Here is an 18942-nt window from a genome sequence, read left to right on the forward strand (position 1 = left end):
TTAGCATGGGTCTGCAATGTATCCAAATCGATTTCATGCATGCACTGAAAACCCAGCTGCTGGCTATGAGGTGACAGGACAGATCTGGAAAATCCTGCTTAGTTAATCTGGCCCTAGGGGTGGCAACTGGCTACCCAGAAAAATTATACTTACATGTAAAGCTTCTGCTGGTCCTGTCGGCTACTTCCTCAAACTGTCTTCCTAAAAGAGGCTGGTTCTCTTTGACTAAGAAAAACAAAACAGTTTCTCCTTGTAATTATCAAATGACCTTCACTGAATCTTGCATAAGGCTGGGTTCTTTCTGGAGGTCCTGGAAACTTCCTTTCCTCTTACTGAAAGTCAGGTTTAAGTATAGTCCCAACATGGGTCCAAACAAACAGAACCCACCTCCCCACACCCACAGGAATTCTCCTTTAAATCTTCTGTATTAAACAATACAAATGAGAAAATATAAGGTGAAGCCATAGGCGAGCCAACTCACCTGCCATCACCCTTGTAAGCTCTTTTGTTAGCTACAACCACCCACTGCATGGCTAGTCCATGCAGATCCAAAAGAATAGAAATTGTCTTGTGCATTATACAGTCTTAGTCCAGTCTGGTCTGCAGCTCTGCTTTCCTTTGGCCTCCTGTAGAGAGAGAGATACCCAGCTCTTCTCTGGCTTCCCTCTTTTATAGTGCTTTAGACTCCTCCTCTAGGTCCCACCCCAGGTGCTAGTTGTCTGCCTGTAAGCTCCACCCCTTTCAGTTGATTTCCTCTGCCTGGCTTTTGGGTCATTCCATGCAAAGTGGTCTAAACCTTCCCACCATCATGTCTCCAATTTTGTTCAAATTTTATCTCTTGCGCGAGTCAGGTGTTAAACAAAGTTTCCCAATTGAGTCTTAATAGTCGCTGAAAAGTAACATAGTAACATAGTAGATGACGGCAGAAAAAGACCTGCACGGTCCATCCAGTCTGCCCAACAAGATAACTCATATTTGCTGCTTTTTGTGTATACCCTACTTTGATTTGTACCTGTGCTCTTCAGGGCACAGACCGTATAAGTATTGATATAATTATTTATTCATTTGTATTTTATTCGTTGATTGTTTGCTGTTATGGTGGATTGGAAACGTTTGTGAAACGTCAGTTGAACAGAAAGATGCTTTCATAAGCTTTATGCATCCTCATGGTCCCACTACTTCATTTTATTGGCCGGTAAGATGCGATATTGCTGGATCCCAGAACAACTTATCATTGCTGTTATTCCAGCTCCATCAGTGACATCATCTGGTCGGCAATATAGTTTCCCTGAAACCGTTCTCTTGCAGATCAATGATGCTTTCAGAATGATGAAGTAACTGAAGAAGGCAGGCTTGGGAACCTGCAGTGAAGTAACTGAAGAAGGCAGGCTTGGGAACCTGCAGTAAAGAAACACACAATCAGGCTTGGGATCCTGCGGTAAAGATACCCACCCGTGGCTGCTACTGTATGGCTAGGGCGTGGCCCCAATGGCGATGGGGATGCTGGTTTCAATGTGATAACCAGTAATGGCTCAGCCATCATGGACCAACGCAATACATCACGCACACAAAATATAACGTGCTTTGACCTGAGTAAATGGCTACTTAATGGTGGCATTGCAAAACAAAAACATATCAGTGTTGTAGAGCACAATTTTCTCTTTCAGATGATACTGTTCACAAGCTGATTCAGGCAGACTTTTTAAATTGGCTTTGAACTTTGGTACATTTTACCATTTGCGCTGACAGTGCCAACTTTGAAGAGATCCTGCAGGGCGGTTATAGATGCTGGTTAGTTGCAAATCTGGCAGTATTATGTCCAGCACAAGCATAATGCTTGTTCAAAATTTCAAGTCCGTATCTTTGTTTGCATGGAAGTTGTTGTGGTCTGAATATTGGTCCAAATATGTTCCGATGAGTCGCGACCAATTTTGATGCACACTTTGAGTCAACTTGTTTAACTGGATTTTGCATCCATAATGTTAACATTTATTTCATTGGAATTAGCATCAAAAACTGTACAGGATTTGAATTTTTTAGCAAAACCCCTACGAGAAAAACTACACTGGCTCCCACTCAAAGAACGCATCACGTTCAAACTTTGTACCTTAGTCCATAAAATCATCCATGGTGACGCCCCAGCCTACATGTCAGACCTAATAGAACTACCACCCAGAAACGCGAAAAAATCCTCTCGCACATTCCTCAATCTTCATCCTCCCAAGTGTAAGGGTCTGAAATACAAATCAATGCATGCATCTACCTTTTCCTATATGAGCACGCAGCTCTGGAACGCGTTACCATGTAACCTGAAAACTGTCGATGAATTGACCAATTTCCGCAAACTATTGAAAACCTATCTCTTCGACAAGATATATCACAAAGATCAACACTTGTAACTGTACAATCTTTAATTTATCCAGAAATGTTCTATAATGTCTTTTGCTTTAACACCATCATGTATTTCACCACCATGTAACCCAAAACCCTCTGTAAAACCAAATGTATGTTCTCTTCTACTTCCAGTATCCATGATGAATTGTAAGCCACATTGAGCCTGCAAAGAGGTGGGATAATGTGAGATACAAATATAATAAAATAAAATAAATAAAATTTTATTAGACCCCAAAAATGGTATTTTGGTAAAGGTGGAACGCTCATGGACTGACAACCTTTCAGAAAAGGGGGTCTAGATCTGCAACTATTGCAGTTAGAGACCTCAAATTTGGGGAAACTTTGTTTAACACCTGACTCGCGCAACAGATAAAACTTGAACAAAATTGGAGAACATGATGGTGGGAGCTTTTTTTTAATTTTAGACCCCTTGGCATGGAATGACCCTTTTATCTTCCTGTCTAGGGTTTGATTCTGTTTGTAGTTCTCGCCTTTGCCTTTTCAGGAGTGGTTCTCCAGTACACTGGTGGTGGAACATACACTTTGTTACACCTGTTGTTTGGCTTGCATATTTCTTTTGTTTTAATTTACATGCTTACATTTGATTTTTCAAAATTATGCGCTTAAGAGAATTTTTTAAATTTTAATTTCTTATATACTGCCTGCAAGGCAGAAAGCTATCAAAGCAGGGTAAATTCAGGTACAGTAGGCAATTTTCTGTCCCTGGAGGGTTCACAATCCGAGTTTGTACTTAAAGCAATGGAGGGTTAAGTGACTTGCCCAAAATCACAAAGAACTGCAGTGGGATTTTAACTGGGCTTCCCTGGTTCTCAACCTGCTGATCTAACCATTTGGCTGTTTGTCCACTCCAGGCCAACCCTCATCTCACCCCTGGAAATGCCTCTGCTTGCTGCCAGTAAAAGTATATTGATATAGGCTGTTTGGGCATAGTTTAACCACATTTTGGATGGAAATGGTATAAAAGCCCATTTCTATGAAATCTTTTGTACTGGAAAGATAAGTTGATTCTTCATTATCCATCGACGAAGCAAGTGAAATGAAAGAGATTTCATGTTGCTCCTTGTGCATATCAGGCAGTCAGTGCTCAAAAAATCATTCCCATTTCATGGAGCACACCAGTGGATTTCACTCCCGCTGGCCCTAAGATCACAACCTTCTTACACATAGTTCAGGAAATTACTTAAAACCCACGTATATGATGGCTAATCCACACTCAGACTCAACTTTTGGACTTACTGCAATCTATCACTCTCCCCACCTATCTAACTAACCCTTCTCCTCGTAACCACTGTAACCTCGTCCCCAAAAGTTAAACTACAAGGTAAACCGCTGTGAATCCATACCAGAACAACAATCGATATATAAGAACCAGATTAGATTAGGCATTGGGTTGTTTGAGTATTACGTCTGTGATATGTTATCTAAAATTTAGGAAATAGTTGAAAGCCTTTCTTTTTCGAAAAATTTGAATGTAATTTTATTTAAATGTTAATGTATTTGTTTAAGTGTGTGTTAATTATAATAGCTTGTATCTCGCTAGAAATTGGTAGCTATTGTATATCATAATCCACACTGAGCTGATTTGGTTAATACTGGAATATAAACTTGAATTGTAAAGCACCGTTTTATACGCTGAAGTGCTTTTGAAAATTATTTTTCTTTTTAATGTACAGTATGTAATCACTTTCATGTTTTCTTTACTCCTGTAGTGTCAGAAATGGAAGAATCAATGTTGGCTATATTAAGACCATCTCAGAAAACATCAGAGAGAGTCATCTCGTCTCCAGTGACTTCACCACGACACTCCGTTGATCCGTCAGAGCTTCCTCCAGATAAACTGCATGTGGAACTGGAGCTCTCTCCAGATTCACACATCATCCTGTATGGACCCCTACTGCAGGCATTTTTAGCTGTGAAGGTATAAATATAGTTTTGAATGGTCACCCTCGTAGTAATAAAATCGGATACAGTTCACAAGTGAAAAGCGTATTAATATTGGAAGGTCACTTTTCAGTATCTGAGATTCTTCTCAAAATTTCCCTGTCTAATTTTACAGAACGCATTGTATTAGTGGGATCCTTCACCCTTTATTGTGCTAATTTTTCTAAAGAACTTAGACTAGTCATCATCTTTAATATGACTCCTTACGACATGCTGGTGCTGTGGTATCAAACTGCAGGAGATTAGTGACATGCTTGCATGTGTCCACATAAAGCACCAAGGGATTGCTGATGCATTCTGTGAAAGGACTACTCAAAACTCTCTATTCATTCTAGTTAGTATATTCTTTAAGGAACCGGCAAAGAAAATCTCTTATTGAAACTGTGTTAGACTGGATTGTTATTTTAAACAAGAACAAGAAATCATAGCTACGAAGTGTCTTCTCAAAGTGTTCCTGAAAGAAACTTTCAGAGCTGATAATCTGAAGTATTTTTTAACAATTATTTTGATTTGACATGTTCTTATCTTTTTTGCTCCAGTTCCTCCAGAATTCTGATTTTCTGGGTTATAGAACCATAAACCTTAATTTGCAATTAGTTGGGGTTTCCTCCTATGTTTAACCCTCTTCCTTGTAGCCAGTTAATTGCAGTGACTCTCTTTGGTTGCTACCCCTTTAGAGCCTGATACAGACACACCATGAGTCTGCCAGTAGGAGTTATCAGTGAGCCAAGGGTGCTCAAACCCAGTTCCCTACTCCCCACCTGTGAATAGTGTTTCGTTACATCTCTAGTCCTGGCTGATGAGTTGCAGAAACTAAACTATCAAAATTTCATCCCCTTCCTGTCTTTCTTTGTTGTTTAAAATGGCTCTTGTGGACCAACACCCTGGTCCATAAAAGATATGGGTGTGTCTCTTCCTCACAAAGTAGAGCATGGAGAGGGTAGGCCCATCCCAGCCATAGATGCTGAGTTTTGAGCTGTATCTACTACTACTTATCATTTCTATAGCATTGCAAGACATACGCAGTGCTGTACACTGAACATGTAAGAGACGGTCCCTGCTCAACAGAACTTACAATCTAATCAAGACAGATGAACAAGACAAATAAGGGATAAAGGAATTAAAGTGGGAATGATAAAACAGACATGAGTACTGAACAAGTGAATAGGGGTTAGGAGTTAAAAACAGCCTCAAATGGTGGGCTTTTAACCTAGATTTCAAGATGGCCAGAGATGGAGCTTCACGTACTGGCTCAGGAAGTCTATTCCAGGTGTATGGTGCAGCAAGATAAGAAGAATGGAGTCTGTGGAGGAGAAGGGTACAGATGAGATTTACTCAATGAATGGAGTTCCTGGGGAGGAGTGTAGGGAGAGATAAAAGTGGAGAGGTACTGAGGAACTGCAGAGTGAATGTTCTTGTAAGTCAATAAGAGGAGTTTGAACTGTATTTTTATTTATTTATTTGTTACAATTGTACCCCGCTCTTTCCCACTCGAGGCAGGTTCAGCGCGGCTTACATGGTAATAGGGGTTACAAGGTATTGCAGAGAGAGTACAAGCTGTGGTATAACAGAATAATGATGGAGATATGCAGATAGGTGGGATGGGCAGTAAGAAGTGGGTAGGAGAGGCAGAAGGGGGAAGGTTGAAATGAGCAAGGGATAAGGGGGTGGGAGTGGCCGGAGGAGGGAATAGTTTGAGGGATAGCATAGGGGGAGTTGATGGAAGACGTGGTCTAAGTCATAGTCGATGTCGAGTGATTAGGTGTTGGGTAGAGGGTTCATAAGATTAGGTTGGATCATTTGGGTATGCTTGCTTGAATAAATGGGTTTTCAGTGATTTCCGGAAGGATAGATAATTGTTGATTGAGCGAATGGATCTGGGTAGGGCATTCCATAGTTGGCTGCCTATGAAGGAGAAGTTGGATGCATAAGAGGTTTTGTACTTGAGACCTTTGCAACTAGGATAGTGTAGGTTGAGGTATGTTCGAGAAGATTCTGACATGTTTCTGGTTGGAAGGTCTATCAGATCAATCATGTAGCCCGGAGATTCTCCATGGATAATCCTGTGAATCAGTGTGTGGACCCTGAAGTTGATTTGTTTTCTGATAGGCAGCCAGTGAAGCTTTTCACAAAGAGGTGTTGCGCTCTCGATTTACCAAAAATGAGTCTAGCTGCCGTGTTTTGGGCGGTTTGAAGTTTTTTCAGGATTTGGGCCTTGCAGCCTAGAAAAATACTGTTGCAGTAGTCAGCATGTGTAAGTACCAAGGATTGTACCAAATTATGGAATGTTTTCAAGGGGAGATAAGGTTTCACGGGTTTCAGTATCCACATCATGTTGAACATTTTCTTTGTAGTGGAAAAGGATAGGGAGCCCATGAAGTGATTTGAGGAGCGGGCTAATATGAGCATAGTGACACTGTTCTTTTGATCCTTAATCGAAAACAGGAGACTGAAAGTCTGTTTCATTGCCTTCACAGGCTCCTCATAAGAACATATGGGTCAGACCAAGGGTCCATCTAGCCCAGTATCCTGTTTTGGGTAGAGGGTTCATAAGATTAGGTTGGATCATTTGGGTATGCTTGCTTGAATAAATGGGTTTTCAGTGATTTCCAGAAGGATAGATAATTGTTGATTGAGCGAATGCATCTGGGTAGGGCATTCCATAGTTGGCTGCCTATGAAGGAGAAGTTGGATGCATAAGAGGTTTTGTACTTGAGACCTTTGCAACTAGGATAGTGTAGGTTGAGGTATGTTCGAGAAGATTCTGACATGTTTCTGGTTGGAAGGTCTATCAGATCGATCATGTAGCCCGGAGATTCTCCATGTTTTCCAAATGGTGGCCAAGCCAGGTCACAAGTACCTGGCAGAAACCCGAATCCTACTACAAATCCCAGAGCCAGCAGTTACTTCCCATGTCTGGGCTTGATGGACCTTTTGTCTTTCCCAGTGTAGCAATACTTATGTACTTAATAGCAGACTATGGACTTTTCCTCCAGGAATTTGTCCAAACCTTTTTTAAACCCAGATATGCTAACTGCTGTTACCACATCCTCCAGCAAAGAGTTCCAGAGCTTAACTATTCATTGAGTGAAAAAATATTTCCTCCTATTTGTTTTAAAAGTATTTCCATGTAACTTCCTCGAGTGTCCCCTAGTCTTTGTATTTTTGGAACAAGTAAAAAATCAGTTTACTTCTACTCGTTCTACACCACTCGGGATTTTGTAGACCTCAGTCGTATCTCCCCTCATCTGTCTCTTTTCCAAGCTGAAGAGCCCTAACCTCTTTAGCCTTTCCTCTTATGAGAAGAGTTCCATCCCCTTTATCATTTTGGTCGCTCTTCTTTGAACCTTATCTAATTCCGCTATATCTTTTTTGAGATATGTTGACCAGAACTGAATGTAATACTCAAGGTGTGGACGCACCATGGAGCGATACAAAGGCATTATAGTGTTTTTGGTCTCATTCACCATCCTTTTCCTAATAATTCCTAGCATATTACTTGCTTTTTTGGCTGCCGCCACACACTGAGCAGAAGATTTCAGCATATTATCTACAGCGACACCTAGATCTTTTTCTTGAGTGCTGACCCCTAAGGTAGACCCTAGCATGAGGTAACTATGATTCGGATTATTCACTTCTACTCGTTCTACATCACTCAGGATTTTGTAGACCTCAATCATATCCTCCCTCAGCCATGTATTTTCCAAGTTGAAGAGCCCTGACCTCTTTAGCCTTTCCTCATATGAGAAACATTCGATCTCTTTTGTCATTTTAGTTGCTCTTCTTTTGAACCTCGTCTTTATTTGTGGTTGTTGTAAATTTATTGATTTATCCTCTGATGATTTGTGTCTTCTTGATAGATATTTTGAAAGCTTGATATAATGAATACAATTGTAGAAAAGCTTCTTCTCTTTTGTACTGGGCTTCTTGGCTGTGTATTCTGTCTTCTAGATGATGTACTAGAGCAGGCTAGGAATGTGAACTCTAATGAATTCTATCCAATCCTTTACCAGGAAAATTACTTTGGAGAAGATGACATGTACACTGATTTTGAAGAGGTCATTTCAAGTCCGGTTCTGTCAATTTCAACATCATCAAGTTCTGGCTGGACTGCAGTTGGGGTGGAAAATGATAAAAAGGAAAATGACTCTACAGCTAAGGCAATTCATCCACTTTCCTTACGACCTTGGGACATTACAGTACTGGTTAATGTGTACAAAGTACATGGACGACTACCTGTGGTAAGTGCTGTTGGGTCTCTGTCAATTCACAAATAGCTGTTTAGAGTTTTCTGTACATCTTTTTCATAAAGTTTTTTTTTTTCTTATTTACTCTACAAATTTAAAATGAATGTATCAACCAAAAAGACTTTGCTCCTATTGCTTTGTTTTATTTATGCCATATTGTCTCTAATAATAATGGCCTACACCCCCATGTCTCAGCATCGAAAAACCCTGTAAATTTCATCTTAAAAGCCAAATTTAGATTCTTCCAATAATAGCCCACCCCACTGGCATTGTTGTCCCAACTGGGCCCCCACCCATGGCTGGGCCACTGCAGTCAGCAGCTCCACAACCCCAAGGTAACATTTGCACATGGTGCTTCCTTCCCTGTGCCTGAAAATTTCATAGAACATATTCTTAGGAGAAGATCCCTGGACCAAAAAGATCCATTCAGCCCACTTGCCTAAGCTCTAGTGGACACAGATAAGGGGCTGGCCTAAGAAGTTGAGTTAGGACTGCCTCTAGGCTAACCAGTGCCCTTTGCAAAAATGGAAACAGGTAGCCCCCTTTGCTTCAGTTTTGGCACAGTGTCTCTCCTTTAATAGTAGTGATGACTCCAATACAACAACCTCCTTCTCTCTTCTTTTACCAAACATCCCCTTATTTCTCACCCTCTCTCTGCTCAGCACCATTATCCTCCATTCCCTCTTTCCCCCAGTCCACATGACGTTGAAGGATATGGAGGTGGGGCATCAGTATAGTCATCTTATTTTTTCATAGTGCCCTGCACAGCCACACAGATCCCTCCCTCCCCCCTCCCTCCAAAAAAAGAGAAACCTAGTCCTGAGCTGAGTCAGAAGTTGAGTAGCTAGGAGTCATAAAGGAAGCCAGGGCTCCGTAGCTGAGAGAAGAGGGAAACCAAACCATGAAACACACACATAGTTTAGGGGCAGTGTATCCCTTGCTCCCTTCTATGCTCCATTCATCTCTCACCTCTTCCTGCTGTTGCATACTATTTTTTTGTCTGATGAAGCATAATGAGATGACTTGGGTCCAGATGCACTAAACCTCATGATCCAGCAATTTGGTTTTATCAGTTCAGTTTTATCGAGCAAAGAGTAAAACGAGACATGCACACAAGAGTTTGAGCTATTTTCCTGTCACAGTAGCATCTAACGAAAGTTATATGCAAAGCGATGATGAGTTAATTACTACTAATGAGCTAATTACTATACAAATTATACCATTAATAACCAAAATAACCGAAGGGATGGTAACCAAACAACTCACAAACTATCTCAACAAGTTCTCAATACTGCATGATGCCCAATCAGGATTCCGGTCAAACCACAGCACAAAAACAGTACTAATTACCCTAATGACCAAATTTAAGCAAATGATTGCAACCGGCTCCAACATACTCCTCTTACAATTTGACATGTCAAGTGCCTTTGATATGGTTGATCACGGAATCCTACTACACATACTTGAATATTTTGGCATCGGAGGCAATGTCCTAAACTGGTTCAAGGGGTTCCTAACCCAGCGCTCATATCAGGTCACATCAAACTCAACCACGTCTGCCGCATGGACACCTGAATGTGGAGTACCGCAGGGATCCCCCCTCTCACCAACCATTTTCAACCTAATGATGATTCCCTTGGCAAAACTTCTATCGAATCATAACCTTAACCCATACATATATGCCGATGATGTAACAATATATATTTCATTCAAACAAGACATTAATGAAATCTCCAACGAAATCAACCAAAGTCTACACATCATGAACACCTGGGCAGATGCATTCCGATTGAAACTGAATGCAGAAAAAACTCAATGCCTCATACTTACCTCCCAATACAACACGAATAAATTCACCGCTATTAACACACCTAAACTAAATCTACCAATCTCAGAAACTTTAAAAATCCTTGGAGTCACTATTGACCGCCACCTAACACTTGAGGCTCATGCGAACAACACAACCAAAAAGATGTTCTACTCCATGTGGAAACTGAAAAGACTAAGACCATTCTTCCCAAGATCTGTCTTCCGCAGCCTAGTGCAATCACTCGTACTCAGCCACCTGGACTACTGCAATTCACTATACGCAGGCTGCAAAGAGCAAATACTGAGGAAACTTCAGACTGCCCAGAACACAGCAGCCAGACTCATCTTCGGAAAGCCAAAATACGAAAGTGCAAAACCCTTACGTGAGAAACTACACTGGCTCCCACTCAAGGAACGCATCACCTTTAAAGTATGCACCTTGGTTCACAAAATCATTTACGGTGAAGCCCCTGCATACATGTCTGACTTAATAGACCTACCACCCAGAAATGCTAAAAGATCATCCCGAACTTTCCTCAATCTCCACTTCCCGAAGTGCAAAGGTATAAAATACAAAGTACTGCATGCATCAACCTTCCCTTATATGAGCACGCACTACTGGAATACACTACCACGCAACCTGAAAATGACCTATGAACTAACCGACTTCCGCAAACTACTGAAGACTCATCTCTTCGAAAAAATCTATTGCAAGGATCAGAACACATGAATTCCATACACACTAATAAAAATGCATCAATACACTCTCTTCTGAATTCTCTTCCCCGTACTTTCACCACACCTAAAACTCTACCCTCAGATAAAATTGCTATACCCTAATGCTCTCTTGCTATTGTTCTATCGCCCTATCATTTCCCCATCGATACACTGCATTGTTCTATCCACAAATTATATTTTGTCCATTGATACATTCCACTGTTCTACTTCCAAATTACATTCTATCGCCCTATCATTTCCCCATTGATACATTCCACTGCTCTATTTTCCCAAATGATATTTTGATTTTCACTTTGCCTTCACAAAACTCCTCACTATGTAACCATAACAGTACTGTAACAAATTGTATTTCCATCATTCACAATATATTGTAAGCCACACTGAGCCCGCAAAGAGGTGGGAAAATGTGGGATACAAATGCAAAAAAATAAATAAAAATAAATAAATGTGCATGCAAAGCGATGCACAGCTGTTTCCCCACCTGATGCACAGAAGCAACCCCTCTACCTTTACTGTTGAATATTTATGGGAGGTCTGGAGCTGTCGGTTATGACAGATCTTGCAAGTACTGCCTCGGATCCATACTGGTGCCCCTGGAAAACGCCAGCACACAAGAGAAAGAAGAGAAGTGGTTTAGCAAAAAAGCTGCTGCTTTGCTTCTCTCTTCCCTTTTCTTCTCTGTTTTCTTTCCCCGTGGATTACATTGCTCCAGGCTCTTAAAAGAGGCAGAGCAATTGGAACAATGTAGGAAGAGCTCCCGCCTTGTGAGGAAAGAGCTGCGAGCCTCCTCTTTTTTGCACATAGTCCTGCTCCCTTCTAGCTGGGTGCCGGGGTGGGCCATCGACGCCCGCTGCCATAACAATGGCAGGTAGTATTTGGAAATATAATACTCCATGTGCCTTCCTTTGCGTTGGTGTATAAGGATAGGCAGTGGCTCCTTTACCGATCACTGGTTGCTGTGGGAGGGTCTAGGCTGCTAATGGGCATTAGATGGCGGAGAAGCAGCAAGCTAGTGAGCGCAGAGGCTGTGGTTACTGAGGGCATAGTGACTTCATTAGCCGTTTGTATAGGAACATCCCGAGCAACCACACGCTTAGCGATGGGCTGCTCTGTGCATGCTCAGCTGGCCAGCTGGCTTCCCCCATATTTCAGGCAAATGAGCCTGTTCGCAAAAGCAACTAGCAGCTCATTTGGATGCGATTTTCCTTGGGAATCCCTCTGTATTTCTAAGTCAGTAATTTTTACCAATTTGGAAATACAGAGGGATTTTTAACAGGGACCTCTGTGCATCTGGGCCTTGGTCCATCCCCACTGTCTCCAGTGGGATGTAATAGGGGGAATTATTGTTTTATTTTTCTGAAAAAGAGAGATGCTGCTCCTTTCAATTTGAGACTTGTCTAAAAGTCTTCTCCATTAGAGCTGCCAAAGAGGAGCAGTTTTTAGGATTTTTTTCAGACCACGGCCTGCCTTACTGCTGCACCTCCCTTCTGCTCTCCCATGTCCCTCCAGCAAAATAATTTATTAATCCTGATGACCATAGGCCAAGAGGAGAAAGCCAAATACCAGCAACTCCCCCACCTTGACTTAGCTCCAGCTAGCACAGAAATATTTACCAAACTTAAACAGTGTTCCATATCATCAAGCTGATCAATCCATAGACTGGTGGGTTGTGTCCATCTACCAGCAGGTGGAGATAGAGAGCAAACTTTTGCCTCCCTATATGTGGTCATGTGCTGCCGGAAACTCCTCAGTATGTTCTCTATCTCAGCAGGTGGTGGTCACACACAGCAGCAGCTCTGGCTAGGCCTCCAAGCCTAATTTTTAGTTTTTGTTGAGTGCCTGGGGTTGAGGGCTCTTTTGAGCAAGTGCAAACCTGGTGGTGCCAGGTCCCTCCTTTTCTCCCCCCTCCCGCTAGCTCCGTTAAAAAAAAATTTTGAACGTCCTTAAAGGAGTTTATTTCGACGTTTATTTAAGCGTCTATTGCAGCTACTCACTGGGACACCAGGTCGTTACAACTCGGAGCGGACAGCAGGTAATTTTTACCTTTTTATAGCGGGCAGGGGGTTCCCCGATTCTTCTCCTCGTGGCATATGGCGTCGGAGGGCGAGGGCGCAAAGGGTCGCTCCCCGGGTCGCTTGAGCGCTTCTAGAGGGGATGCGGGGGTCTTAAAGCCTGATTCGCCCTTGTTGGGTGACAGTTTCGTGACCGATGAATGTCCCGGTCCTTCCTCCGGCGTGGCGGTTTTTCCCGCCATAAACGCCCATCCCCCGCTCCTCGCCTCCGCCATCTTGGCCGGCCACGCGGCTCGGACGGCTTCTTCTTGGGCCGCCCTTGAGGTTGGAGACATTAATGCCATGAACGCCCTTAATTTGGGCGACGGCACAGAAGCGGCTAAAGTTAAGAGCCGTTCTTCCCGCGCGGCTCCTTCGCGGAGTTTCGCGCCGGACGCCATTTTGGATGCGCAGCATGTCTCTCCCCCGCTATTGCGAGCGCCGGTTGAGGGTGCGTCTAGGGCTGTTGCCCAGGCTGCGGAAGTGCACAGTCTGGGGGGTTTCTCCCCCGAGTTTGTTTTGCTGCTGCATCAGGCCTTCCTCATGCACAATGCTGCCCCTGCTCCCTCGTCTGGTAAAGAAGTTGAGGTTCCCAGAGGTAAACGTCCTCGGGTTGATTCCCAGGCCTTGGAGGAATTTGTCTCCTCCGATGTAGATGAGGGCAGCGTGTCTGAGGTCTCCCAACGGTCCTTTGCGGATTCCTTGGAGGAGACGGATCCCCGCTCGGATGGAGCGGATGACCCCTCTGCAGCGCGGCTCTTTAGCCCAGAGGATTTGCCCAACCTGTTGTTACAGGCCATGGACACTTTGAAGATTTCCTCTCCGGAGGACGTCTCTCCCTCAGCCCCTGTTGGCTCTGCCATTATGCTGGGGACGAAGCGCCCGCCTAGAACCTTCCACGTGCATGATGCCATGCACACCTTAATTTCGGCTCAATGGGATGTCCCAGAAGCGAGCCTTAAAGTGGCTAGGGCTATGTCCCGCCTCTATCCTTTGGCTGTGAGTGAACGTGAGGCCTATCTGTGGCCTACCATGGATTCTTTAATCACTGCGGTGACTAAGAAAACGGCGTTGCCGGTGGAAGGTGGCACGGCCCTAAAGGACGCCCAAGACAGAAGATTGGAGGCGGCCTTAAGGTCGTCCTTTGAGGCGGCTGCTTTAAGTTTGCAGGCCTCAGTTTGCGGCTCCTATGTGGCCAGGGCGTGCCTGACTATGGTGCAGCGGGCTTCCCCCTCGGATCATTCCTTGAGGGCTGATTGGCCGGCCCTGGAATCGGGCTTAGCCTATTTGGCAGACTTGCTGTATGATGTCTTGAGGGCCTCAGCGAAAGGCATGGCTCAGACAATCTCTGCGCGGCGGTGGCTTTGGCTAAAACATTGGTCTGCTGACCACGCCTCTAAATCCCGCCTGGCTAGGTTGCCTTTTAAAGGCAAGCTGCTCTTTGGGGTCGAGCTGGACAAAATCGTGACCGATCTCGGCAAGTCTAAGGGCAAGAAATTACCAGAGGTCAGGGCTCGGGCTAGTACTCGTCCCGGTACCTCCAGAGGACGGTTGCAGGAAGCCCGTCGGTACCGCCCGGGCAAGTCGGGTTCCTCTGCCCCCTCTTCCTTCAAGAGGATTTTCTCCCCCAAGCAGCATTCCTTTCGCAGAGACCGCCGTCCCGGAGGTGCTCCCTCCGGTCCTCCCCCAGGGTCTCGTACCCAATGACGGGGTCTTGGTCCACGCCCCAGTGCAGATTGGAGGACGGCTGTCCTCGTTTCTGGGCGAGTGGACCACAATAACTTCAGACGCGTGGGTGCTGGAAGTCATCAGAGACGGCTACAAACTAGAGTTCTGCCGACCCTTAAAAGACGGGTTTGTACTCTCTCCCTGCAAGTCTCCGGTCAAAGCTGTGGCAGTGCAGCAGACCTTGGACAATCTGATCCGCCTGGGCGCGGTCGTTCCGGTGCCAGAAAGTCAGCTTGGCAAGGGACGTTACTCCATTTACTTTGTGGTACCAAAGAAAGGAGGTTCTGTCCGGCCTATCCTCGATCTCAAAGGGGTCAATCGGGCCTTGAAAGTGCGGCACTTTCGCATGGAGACTCTCCGCTCTGTTATAGCGGCAGTGAAGGCAGGAGAGTTCCTGGCATCCTTGGACATCAAGGAAGCGTACCTGCATATTCCCATCTGGCCTCCTCATCAACGCTTTCTGCGTTTTGCAGTCCTGGGACGACACTTCCAGTTCAGAGCCCTCCCTTTCGGGTTGGCTACTGCTCCGCGGACCTTTTCCAAAGTAATGGTGGTCATCACGGCCTTCCTACGAAAGGAAGGGGTACAAGTCCATCCTTATCTGGACGACTGGTTGATCCGAGCCCCCTCTTATGCAGAGTGCGGCAAAGCTGTGGACCGGGTAGTTGCTCTTTTGAGCTCCCTGGGATGGATCATCAACTGGGAGAAAAGCCAGCTGCGCCCGACTCAGTCCCTGGAGTACCTGGGAGTTCGATTCGACACCCAAGTGGGCAGAGTGTTCCTGCCAGACAATCGGATTGTCAAACTTCAGGCTCAGGTGGACCAGTTCCTAGTAGCCTCTCCCCTTCGGGCTTGGGACTATGTGCAGCTGTTGGGCTCTATGACGGCCACGATGGAAGTTGTGCCCTGGGCCAGGGCTCATATAAGACCACTTCAACACTCTTTGCTGCAGCGCTGGACTCCGATGTCGGAGGATTATGCTGTGCGCCTTCCCTTGGACCCAGCAGTGCGCAAGGCGCTGAGCTGGTGGATGCAGACAGACAAGTTGTCTGCGGGAATGCCTCTGGTGACCCCAGAGTGGATTGTCGTCACGACGGACGCCTCGTTGTCGGGCTGGGGAGCCCACTGCTTGGGAAGGACAGCGCAGGGGCTCTGGTCTCCTGCAGAGGCAAAGTGGTCTATCAACCTCCTGGAACTCAGAGCCATTCGGTTGGCGCTTTTGGAGTTCATCCCGGTACTGGTGTTGAAGCCTGTACGGGTCCTGTCGGACAATGCCACGGCTGTGGCCTATGTCAACCGCCAGGGAGGTACCAAGAGCGCCCCTCTAGCCAAGGAGGCTATGAATCTTTGCCAGTGGGCGGAAGCGAACCTGGAGCAGCTTTCAGCGGCCCACATTGCCGGAGTCATGAATGTCAAGGCGGACTTTCTCAGTCGCCATACCTTGGAGCCCGGAGAGTGGCAGCTATCTGCTCAGGCGTTCTTGGACATCACGAAGCGCTGGGGCCAGCCGAGCCTAGATCTGATGGCGTCATCGGCCAATTGCCAAGTGCCGCGCTTTTTCAGCAGAGGACGGGACCCTCGATCCCTGGGAGTAGATGCTCTTCTCCAACAGTGGCCGACACAAGAGCTTCTCTATGTGTTCCCGCCCTGGCCCATGTTGGGCAGGGTGCTAGACCGGGTGGCAAAGCATCCCGGCAGGGTAATCCTGGTGGGTCCGGATTGGCCCAGGCGTCCCTGGTATGCGGACTTGATCAGGCTCTCAGTCGACGATCCTCTGCGGCTGCCAGTGGAGCAGGGCCTGTTACATCAGGGTCCCGTGGTGATGGAGGATCCCTCCCCCTTTGGTCTTACGGCCTGGCTATTGAGCGGCAGCGTCTGAGAAAGAAGGGCTTCTCAGACAAGGTCATCGCCACTATGCTGAGAGCGAGGAAGCGCTCTACTTCTACTGCTTACGCCAGGGTTTGGCGTATCTTTGCAGCGTGGTGTGAAGCAGGCTCACTTTCTCCCTTCACTGCTCCAATGTCTTCAGTGTTGGCGTTCCTGCAAGAAGGTCTGGAGAAAGGCCTGTCGCTCAGTTCCCTTAAAGTCCAGGTAGCGGCTCTGGCTTGCTTCAGGGGCCGCCTGAAGGGTGCTTCCCTGGCTTCGCAGCCAGATGTGGTGCGCTTTCTCAAGGGAGTTAATCACCTGCGCCCTCCTCTGCACTCAGTGGTGCCTGCGTGGAATCTCAACCTGGTACTAAGAGCATTGCAGAAGCCGCCTTTTGAACCCTTGTCGAGGGCATCTCTGAAAGACCTGACGTTGAAAGCAGTCTTTTTGGTGGCTATCACTTCAGCCAGAAGAGTTTCCGAGCTCCAGGCGCTCTCATGTCGAGAGCCTTTTCTGCAGTTCACTGAGGCAGGAGTGACTATTCGCACAGTGCCTTCCTTCCTGCCCAAGATTGTTTCTCGCTTCCATGTGAATCAGCAGCTCTGTCTCCCTTCCTTTCGTAGGGAGGACTACCCAGAGGAGTACTCTGCTCTTAAATATCTGGATGTGAGACGAGTCATCATCAGATACTTGGAAGTGACCAATGATTTCCGGAAATCGGATCATCTGTTTGTCCTGTTTGCAGGTCCTCGTAAGGGTCTGCAGGCTGCTAAGCCTACAGTGGCAAGATGGGTCAAGGAAGCCATTGCAGCGGCTTATGTGGCCGCGGGGAAGGTGCCGCCTATCCAGCTGAAGGCTCACTCCACGAGAGCTCAGGCGGCCTCGATGGCAGAGGCCGGATCCGTCTCCTTGGAAGAGATATGCAAGGCGGCAACTTGGGCTTCGGTTCATACATTCTCCAAGCATTACCGTTTGACTGTGGCTGCACGGGCGGAGGCCCGGTTTGGAGCTTCAGTGTTGAGGTCAGGGATTTCAATGTCCCGCCCTGGGTGAGTACTGCTTCGGTACATCCCACCAGTCTATGGATTGATCAGCTTGATGATATGGAAGGTAAAATTATGTATAATCATACCTGATAATTTTCTTTCCATTAATCATAGCTGATCAATCCATAGCCCCTCCCAGATATCTGTACTGTTTTTATTCTGGTTGCATTTCAGGTTCAAGTTTAGTCTTCAGTTACTTCAGAAAGACTTCGTGTTCAAGTTTTTTCACTTGGATTCTTCAAGAGTTAAGACGAGTTTGTGTTACAGTGAGCTGCTGCATTCCTCTCCCCTCCGTTTTACGGGGCTGGATTGAGACTTAAAATTCTGCCGGCACTCCCTCCCGCTTCGTGCGGCTGTAGGGCAGCTTTGTACCCCTCCCGCTTCGGCGGTGTTAGGGTCAGTCAGCTCCTCCCGCGGTTGCGGTTGCAGGATAAGCCAGATCCCCCCGCATCGGCGGGTGTGGTGTCCCTCCCCCGCTCCGCGGGGATGAGCTGGACGGATTCCCCTCCCCCACTTGTGTGGGGATGAGCTGGGTTAATTCCCCTCCCCCGTTTCGGCGGTGGTGAGCTGGGCAGAGTGTCCCTTCGTGGGTGTAATTCTCTAAGTGCTGAGTCCTGCGGATGGAGCTTTGATATCGACATACTGAGGAGTTTCCGGCAGCACATGACCACATATAGGGAGGCAAAAGTTTGCTCTCTATCTCCACCTGCTGGTAGATGGACACAACCCACCAGTCTATGGATTGATCAGCTATGATTAATGGAAAGAAAATTATCAGGTATGATTATACATAATTTTACCTTCTTCTAACCTTTGTGTCTGTAGTTTGTCTGCTGTTCTCTGTCTGCATTTATTCTTTGTCTTTTCTTAAGTTTTTCTCTGCCTTCCATATACTTTGAAGAATTTTCTTCAAGTCCAAAGCCGGTCTCTCATTTATTTTCCTTCTATTCTCACCCTTTCATGCTGCTTCTCACTATTTTTCCACTTTGTCTCTTGTCTCCACCAGGACCTCCATTTTCTCTCACCTTCCTCACAGCCCCTCTTTTCACAGTCCCACACAACTACTCTGTCTCTTTCAGCTTCTCCTCTGTCTGCCTTCTG

The 18942-nt window shown here is 45.9% G+C and overlaps 1 protein-coding gene across 1 annotated transcript in view; it reads left to right on the forward strand.

Annotated features, from left to right (window-relative positions):
* KIAA1109 (KIAA1109 ortholog) overlaps window positions 1-18942 on the forward strand; it is a 452391-nt gene that overhangs the window by 108004 nt on the left and 325445 nt on the right. Inside the window, 2 exon segments of the mRNA XM_030191772.1 lie at window positions 4125-4333; window positions 8370-8597. Of these exon segments, the coding sequence (XP_030047632.1) occupies window positions 4125-4333; window positions 8370-8597 (437 nt within the window).

This window comes from Microcaecilia unicolor, chromosome 2 (genome assembly GCF_901765095.1).
Source record: "Microcaecilia unicolor chromosome 2, aMicUni1.1, whole genome shotgun sequence".
Classification (NCBI taxonomy): domain Eukaryota; kingdom Metazoa; phylum Chordata; class Amphibia; order Gymnophiona; family Siphonopidae; genus Microcaecilia; species Microcaecilia unicolor.